The sequence below is a fragment of the Lepidochelys kempii genome, chromosome 6, assembly GCF_965140265.1.
Source record: "Lepidochelys kempii isolate rLepKem1 chromosome 6, rLepKem1.hap2, whole genome shotgun sequence".
Classification (NCBI taxonomy): Eukaryota; Metazoa; Chordata; order Testudines; family Cheloniidae; genus Lepidochelys; species Lepidochelys kempii.
This window is the reverse complement of record NC_133261.1, coordinates 72,237,855-72,246,841: the sequence shown is the minus strand read 5'-3', so window position 1 is coordinate 72,246,841 and position 8,987 is coordinate 72,237,855. Positions and strand designations below refer to the sequence as shown.

The following is an 8,987-nucleotide window of genomic DNA, read 5'->3' as shown; positions in this document are numbered from 1 at the left end:
GGAGGAGAAGCGGCAGCGGGGTCCAGCTCTAACACAAGCCAGGATCCATTCGAGAGTCCATCGCGGACGAACAGTCCTGCCAATTGAGCACGGATGAGCCCAGTGCAGGGGAAGGCACCTCAGGTAACTGTGTGCATGCATTCTCCCTTGCAAGGTTTAAATGTGAAGATAGCACCCGGCCCATCCCCAGGTTAGCAGGACATGGGTATTTCCTTTTTTTTGTTTTACTCATAAGATCAGACATAGCGATACAACAAACAGAAGTAGAATTATTAGCTGTTTCCTGCAGCGTTAGGCAGGTGGGGTGGCATATGGAGCAGTTGGTTTATGCACATAGTGATGATGTCCCTTGTATCCTCCTGAGAGATCTCAATGAAACTTTCATGGAGGTACTCTGTGATCCTCTCCCAAAGGTTTCTAGGGATGGCTGCCTAATTTCTTCCTCTGCAGCGGGACACTTTCCCAGGCCACTCCCTGATGACTTCGGTGGCATCATTACAATAAACAGTCTAGCGGCATATGGGCTGGGGCAGGTTTGCGATACCAGCAGCATTTGTGCTCTCTGTGCCTTTGCTACCCTCAGGAGTGAGATCTCAGCTAAAATCACCACCGCCTGTGGGAAATGATGCCAGTATTCAGTGCGATTCCCTGTACTCGTACCCATGGAAAGAGGGGCTGAAAATGGTGGTGTTTTATGCATAAATCCCTCCTCATTTACTGCCCCCTCCTTGTTCTTGGTAGTGCTGTGCAGCGGCACTCCAATGCTGAAGTGTCAATAAGTGTGTCTTTTTTAATGTGAATAAGGGAAGGGAGTTCTGAAATTTAACTTATCTTTCGCTTACTGCTGTGACTGTAAATACAATAATACACCTGTCTGTTTTATCCGTAGCTGCTATCATTGTGGCCTTGAGGGGTGCCCCCCTCCACAGCCATGGCACACCTGACCCTAACGAGGAGGAGAAAGAAGCAGACTAGCAGGAACATGTTCACTGAAATCCTGCAAGCCAGTGCTGCATCGGACTGTGAACAGAAGGCCTGGAATATAGCAGACAGCCTGGACAAAGGCCCAGGTGTCCCAGCAGAAGAAGGAGAGAGAGATGCACCAGGATGTAATGAGGCTTCTCAGGCAGCAGTTCCAGATGCTGCAGACTCTTGTTGACCTACAGGTTCAATGGAGCTCACTTCCCTTTGTGGTCAATGGAGAACTCCATTTCAGCAGCTCCTCACTCCCCTCCACATTCTACATGGCATCAGGGGCTGCAGCCCTATCCCTAACACGCCACACCAGGGGACAGTAAAGAAAACCTCTGCTTCGCTACACCAGCTCTGGCTCTCACAGGTCAGGTATGTTGGGCAGCATGGATTGAAATGGGTACGAATGTTTTGTACTGTTTTAATTGTAGAGTTCCGTGAATTAATTTTATAAGTTTGTTTTTTAATTGCACATTATTTTTGCATTGTTTTGGATATGCAATCCATTTTTATTTATTGGAAATAAATTAATCTTTATTACTTCATAACACATACTGCAGAATGCCTAGTGCTATTCAAAGCACCCACTACTTGTAATTGTACAGGTCCACAAAACTCATAGGTTGAGTATCAAACACAGTGTAACAATTATAAATGTACAGTGAGCACTGCATAATTCATAAGTTCATTAAAAGACAGTGTGCTATTCATAAATATACACCAAGCACTACACAATTCCTAGCAACGCCCAATGCTTCAGGGCCAGGTAGAGCACAGTCCAGCATGGCACGTTACTGTGCAGACCATTGAAGTGCTCTTCCAAGGCCTCACTCAGCAGCTACTTCCACGTGGAACTCTTCCAGTGGCCCTTGAGTCTGTCCAAAGCCAGCAGACAGCTGCTCCCCCTCCATCCTGTCAGCAACTTTTCACCCTTTGCCTCACAGAGATTATGCAGGACACAAGAGGCAGCTATAACCATTGGGATATTTTTCTCACTGAGATCTAATCTAGTGAATAAATGCTGCCAGCATCCCTTCAAGCTCCCAAAAGCAGATTCAACTGTCGTTCTGCCCCTGTGAAGCCGGTAGTTGAATCCTTGAGTTGTCAAGGTAGCCAGTGCACCCTCCTTGACCAGGCAATGTTGATACCAGTGAAGCATCCCTGGTGCTCCACCCACACTTGCATAACCATGGAAAAGTAGCCCTTTGTGTTGATTTACTCTCTGACAAGGTGGGCTGGTGCCGAAATAGGGATGTGCAGATCATTTATTGCTCGACAACAGTTTGGGAACCACTTAGCTGCAAATCCGTCAATGTTGTCCTGCACATTGCAGAGAGTCACAGTCCTGCATAGTAGGATATGATTCATGGCCTGCACAGTTGCATGACAATGGCCCCCCACTGTGGCTTTTCCAACACCAAAATGATTTCTCACTGACTGGCAGCAATGCGGTGCTGGAAGCAGCCACTGTGCGATCACCACTCACTTCTCCGCAGTGAGTGCAGATCTCGTTCTGCTGGGTGAGCTCAGCAGAAAGATCCAGGAATGCGGGCTTGTGCTTCCTAAAGTCCTGCAGCCACTGCTCATCATCCCAAATCTGCATTTCAAAATGATCCCACCAATCAGTATTTCCTCCTCAGGCCCAGAAGCGGTGCTACCCTGTCTGCAGCTGCTCTAGGAATGTCAATAACCTTGAATTGTTTTTTGCTATGTTGATTAGAAAACTATCATCACAGAAATTGTCATGTCCGCCGTTGTTGTGGTACTTCCTGGGCCTCTGCAAATACTGGAGGATCATTTGTCCTCTGTTTGCAATGTTCTTGACAATAGTGCAGAGCTGTGTGGGCTCATGATTTTGTCAGAGATGGCCGACAGCGATAAGAGCTTCATATGTTTATGAGATTTTTAAAAGAGGTGCAAAAATTATGGGATAGGGATGGCATTATGGGATGCAGAAAGTTGCATGCTGGGAACTTAACCCCTTGCTCCCAGCCCCTCCTGCGTGACTCATATGTGCCCCACAACACATTGGGAAAATTCTCCAGAAGGGCTTTCACCAGAGAATGATGGATGGTACACTCAGGTACCTATCCCCGGTGCACCGCACTTTGCTTTGACACAAGCATTCCTGGTGAGTATTCGACGTGCCAATGGAAGCAGCCAAGTATGCACGCACATGAGTGATATACTAACTGCAGCAGCTATACCCTGACTGACTTGTTTTGACCACAGTTTGTAATGTAGACATGGCCAAAGATCATCATCGGTGTATGTGGAACTTTCCAGCACTGCATGGACTATACAGCAGGTGTGAGGGAGCGTGGGTCCAGATTTACTTTGGGATGGGGAAGTCCGTGCCATCTGGAGGGGAGGTTGGACCTGGCACACCAGCTCATGAGGTATTTTTGTCACAGAAATATATATGGTAATATATATTGGTTAGAATAACTAGCCACCAGGTCATGCTGGTGGGGGAGTGGCATTATATGTGAAAGAAAGGGTAGAATCAAATGAAGTAAAAATCGTAAATGAATCAAACTGTACCATAGAATCTCTATGGATAGAAATTCCATGCTCTAATAATAAGAATATAGTGGTAGGGATATATTACCAACAACCTGACCAGGATGGTGATAGTAACTGTGAAATGCTCAGGGAGATTAGAGAGGCTATTAAAATAAAAAACTCAATAATAATAATGGTGGCTTTCAATTATCCCCATATTGACTGGGTACATGGCACCTCAGGACAGGATGCAGAGATAAAGTTTCTTGACACCTTAGATGACTGTGTTGTGGAGCAGCTGGTCTTGGAACTCGCCAGAGGAGAGGGCAAGTCTTGATTTATTCCTAAGTGGAGCACAGGATCTTGTCCAAAAGGTGCATATAGCTGGACCGCTTGGTAATAGTGACCATAATATAATTAAATTTAACATCCCTGTGGCAGGAAAAACACCACAGCGGCCCAACATTGTAGCATTTAATTTCAGAAAGGGGAAGTACACAAAAACGAGGAGGTTAGTTAAACAGAAATTAAAGGGTGCAATGCCAAAAGTGAAATCTCTGCGAGCTGCGTGGAAACTTTTTAAAGACACCATAATAGAGGTTTAACTTAGAAAACATAGTAAGAGAACCAAAAAAGAGCCACCGTGGCTAAACAACAAAGTAAAAGAAGCCATGAGAGGCAAAAAGGCATCCTTTAAAAAGTGGAAGTAAAATCCTAGTGAGGAAAATAGAAAGGAGCATAAACGCTGGCAAATGAAGTATAAAAATACAGTTAGGAAGACCAAAAAAGAATTTGAGGAACAGTTAGCCAAAGATTCAAAAAATAATAGCAATTTTTTTTTAAGTGCATCAGAAGCAGGAAGCCGGCTAAACAACCAGTGGGGCCACTGGACAATTGAGGTGCTAAAGGAGCACTCAAAGACGACAAGGCCATTGCGGAGAAACTAACAATTCTTTGCATCTGTCTTCATGGCTGAGGATGTGAGGGAGATTCCCAAACCTGAGCCATTCTTATTAGGTGACAGATCTGAGGAACTGTTCCAGATTGAAGTATCATTAGAGGAGGTTTTGGAATAAACTGATAAATTAAACAGCAATAAGTCACCAGGACCAGATGGTATTCACCAAGAGTGCTGAAGGAACTCAAATGTGAAATTGCAGAACTACTAACTGTAGTCTGTAACCTATCATTTAAATCAGCTTCTGTACCAGATGTCTGGAGGATAGCTAATGTGATGCCAACTTTTAAAAAGGGCTCCAGAGGTGATCCCGGCAATTACAGGCCTGTAAGCCTGATTTCAGGGCAAACTGGTTGAAACTGTTGCCGGCACCCAGTGCCGAGAGGCTGAACAACAGCTTGAGTGGTTCGTTACCCGGTGTGCTACACCCAATAATCACAACGGGGTGGAGAAGCAGAAAAGTTTATTTGCAGCTGCAAAAAGGTACAGGGAGAATAAAATCTCAAATCCTGCACAACAGAGCAGGAAGTTACACAGGCTTTTATACATCCTTTTTTCCAGCATACTTATCCAATAGCAAGCTGCTCCAAGTATCCATATAGCCAGCCAATCCAGTTCCCAGCTAGTTCTCTGTATCATTTGTTAAACTATACATAAAGCTGCTTTATTCAGCATTGTTCTTCCATATCTCCCCTGTTTGGCCTTGCTTAGTTTCAGGCAGTCTGACTCTGCAACATACTGTTGCAGATTCTCAGCATAACTGCTGTGTGTGCCTCCAGGCGGGGGGGCCAAGGACACTTGGGCCTAGCACACAGAGCTGCTGCGAGTGCCTCCAGACAGGAGGGGGAGGGGCAAGGACACCGGGGCCTAGTGCGAGGGGGCTTCATCGACACTCGTGGTCTTCCATCCCCTCGTGTTACCTAGTGGCCATGCCCCAGTGTTCCCAACAAAACTATAATAAAGAACAATATTGTCAGACATATAGATGAACATAATTTGTTGAGGAAGAGTCAACATGGTTTTAGTAAAGGAAAATCATGCGTCACCAATCTACTAGAATTCTTTGAGGGGGTCAACAAGCATGTGGACCAAGGGGGTATAGTGTACTTAGATTTTCAGAAAGCCTTTGACTAGGTCCCTCACCAAAGGCTTTTGCGCAAAGTAAGCTGCTATGGGATAAGAGGGAAGGTGCTCTCATGGATTGGTAACTGGTTAAAAGATAGGAAACAAAGGGTAGGTATAAATGGTCAGTTTTCAGAATGGAGAGAGGTAAATAGTGGTGTCCCGCAGGGGTCTGTTCTGGAACCAGTCCTATTCAACATATTCATAAATGATCTGGAAAAAGGGGTAAACAGTGAAGTGGCAAAATTTGCAGATGGTACAAAATTACTAAAGATAGTTAAGACCCAAGCAGACCGTGAAGAGCTACAAAAGGATCTCACAAAACTGGGTGACTGGGCGATAAAATGGCAGATGAAATTTAATGTTGATAAATGCAAAGTAATGCACATTGGAAAGCATAAACACAACTATACGTATAAAATGATGGGGTCTAAATTAGCTGTTACCACTTAAGAAAGAGATCTTGGAGTCATTGTGGATTGTGGATAGTGTGGATACCACTCAATGTGCAGCGGCAGTCAAAAAAGCGAACAGAATGCTGGGAATAATTAAGAAAGGGATAGATAATAGGACAGAAGATAGATGATGCTTTCCAATGTGCATTACTTTGCATTTATAAACATTAAATTAAATAAACATTAAATATATATATATATATTTCTAATAATTTTTGTTGCCCTTTTCTGAACCTTTTCCAATTCCTATATATATATATTGGAATTGGAAAAGGTTCAGAAAAGGGCAACAAAAATGATTAGAGGTATGGAACAGCTTCCATATGAGGAGAGATTAATAAGACTGGGACTTTTCAGCTTGGAAAAGAGACGGCTAAACGGAGATATGATTGAGGTCTATAAAACCATGACTTGTGTAGAGAAAGTAGATAAGGAAGTGTTGTTTACTACTTCTCATAACACAAGAACTAGGGGTCACCAAATGAAATTAATAGGCAGCAGGTTTAAAACAAATAAAAGGAAGTATTTCTTCACACAACGCATGGTCAACCTGTGGAACTCCTTGCCAGAGGATGTTGTGAAGGCCAAGACCATAACAGGGTTCAAAAAAGAACTAAATAAGTTCATGGAGGATAGGTCCATCAAAGACTAATAGCCAGGATGGGCAGGAATGGTGTCCCTAGCCTCTGCTTGACAGAAGCTGGGAATGGGTGACAGGGGATGGATCACTTGATGATTACCTGTTCTGTTCATTCCATCTGGGGCACCTGGCATTGGCCACTGTCAGAAGACAGGATACTGGGTTAGATGGACCTTTGGTCTGACCCAGTAGGGCCATTCTTATGTCCTTCTACAGCACATTCCTGCACCTCACTGACTCTCTGACCTCTTATACTCTTTGTAGCATGTGATATTTTTGTAGCAAAAGTCATATAATAAACTGTCTCTCATTTTCTTGAAGCTAGGAAGACAGATTTCCTACACTAAGGCCACATCCTTCTCTTTCCTGGGAAAACATGGTGGACAAGGTGCTCCAGAAGGTGTTCATTTTTCTTGTCCTAATTTTCATTCTTGGAAGTCTTCTTTCTGGGGTATTCTACAAGTGGCAAACAAAAATGATGAGTAAGTAAAGAATATATAAATACAAGGATTTTTTGTTTCTTGGAACAGTGACCATCTTTTTGGAGTATATAAAATAAGTAGCACAATGAGGGTGCATGTACAAATAATACAAATAAAATATCTGAGGGGCTTGGCCTGACAGATTCTTAGTTATTGTGGCATGAGTAGGGAAGAGAATGCCACAAAAAGCCACATTTGCCACTGAAGCTAAGTGTTTGAAGATGCATGGCAGGATTCGCCCTAAGAATATTGCTCCTGCCATTCATTTCCCAGATTCTCCTTCTAACAAGCCTTTTAATAATCACGGTAGCTTGTGTTGCATGCCTATAATAGTGCAGACAAGTGACAGTGAACTAGAGATTCATGTTACTCCTGAGCTGCAATTTTAGTTCTATGATTTCCTGAATGAAAAGAGAATTCCGCAAAATTACTTTACACTGATAGTTTATCTTCCTTTCTTGCACACATCTTCTCTTTCAGTTCCTAAGGAAGATTGGCTGATGGGTCAAGTCTATCGCAAAGACACTCTGAACTCCACCTGCCTGATGAACAACCTTTCTCATTCACAAAGCAAACTGAAACATACGGTTGCAAGACAGATCTTTGTGGAGCATAATCACAAGTTCATCTACTGTGAGGTGCCCAAGGTGGGCTGCTCCAATTGGAAGAGAATCATCCTTCTCCTCACAATGAACCTGAGCAGAAAGGCTAATGAAGTCCACTATGATCTCATCCACCAAACCCCACTGATAAAGAGGCTGAGTTCTTACCCTTCTGACTATCAGGCGAAATTGCTGACCAGTTACACCAAAGTGATGTTCACCAGAGATCCCCTGGAACGGTTGGTTTCAGCTTACAGAGACAAACTTCTGCACTCTGAGCCATACTATAGTATCACTTTGGCAAATGAGATCAAGGCCATGTGCAGGAAAAACAAAAATTCGACTGAAAAGGTGACTTTCCAGGAGTTTGTTAACTTTATTCTGACAAAAAACCAAGAACTTTTGGATGTTCACTGGAAACCAATGTTTCTACTCTGTGATCCTTGCAACATTCACTATGACATCATGGGGAAGTTTGAGACCTTGGAGCAAGATTCTGAACATGTTCTCAGGAACATTGGAGCCCCAGAGGATATGCACTACCCTAACTTTAAGAAGTATGACTCAGAGAAACGTACTAGTGATGATATCACCCTCGAATATCTCAGAAAGCTGAGCGCAGAGCAAATTCAAAAGATCAAGAAGCTGTACCAGATGGATTTTACTTTGTTTAACTATCCTTATGATTTGAAAATGAACCTTTACGAGACTGATACAGTATGAACACGAGGGACATTTTTATTCTTACAAAATCACATGAACTTGTCTACACAGATGATTACAGGTGGTTGATGGTAGCAGTCAAGCACTTATTGTTTTGTAGCTCATGAAGCTATTTGTTGTACACACTCCTCTATTGAATCAATGTGAGAAACATTGCACCTGTATGATATTTTCCTTCTGCTGATCTGATTGCCTTGAATGTATTGGAAATTTACAGAGTCCGTTGGCATGATGGGGGTGAAGGATGGGGAATATGGTCTTTCCATGCACAGATGTTTCAGAGTGTCCACTTTGAGTCTAGATTGTTTTGATTTTCAATTAATAAAAAAATACAAAGCAGCGTGTGTGTCCCTAACCACGTAGGAGCCTCCAACGGGAATTCTCTAGCAGGCAGGCAGGCACGCAGGCAGATGTCTTACATGTAAAGGTGCAGTGCACCAAACAGAATCATCACTAAATTCACTTCTGGAAATTGCCAGAGTACAGCAGCGCTCTCACCATACCCCCATCAATTCCCCTACCTTTGTG

The 8,987-nt window shown here is 43.4% G+C and overlaps 1 protein-coding gene across 1 annotated transcript; it reads left to right on the top strand.

Annotated features, from left to right (window-relative positions):
• Positions 1-931: 931 nt before the first annotated feature.
• Positions 932-8,459, top strand: LOC140913614 (carbohydrate sulfotransferase 9-like). The gene is made up of 2 exons (XM_073350340.1): positions 932-1,109; positions 7,615-8,459. The coding sequence occupies exons 1-2, from the start codon at positions 932-934 to the stop codon at positions 8,457-8,459; spliced, it is 1,023 nt and encodes a 340-aa protein (XP_073206441.1).
• The last annotated feature ends 528 nt before the right edge of the window (positions 8,460-8,987 follow it).

Excerpts from the sequence above, each read along its gene's own strand:
- LOC140913614 (XM_073350340.1), top strand. The coding sequence starts at position 932 with ATGGCACACCTGACCCTAACGAGGAGGAGAAAGAAGCAGACTAGCAGG. Across the intron at positions 1,110-7,614 it reads AGAGAGAGATGCACCAGGAT|TTCCTAAGGAAGATTGGCTG; the intron begins GTAATGAGGCTT and ends CTTCTCTTTCAG.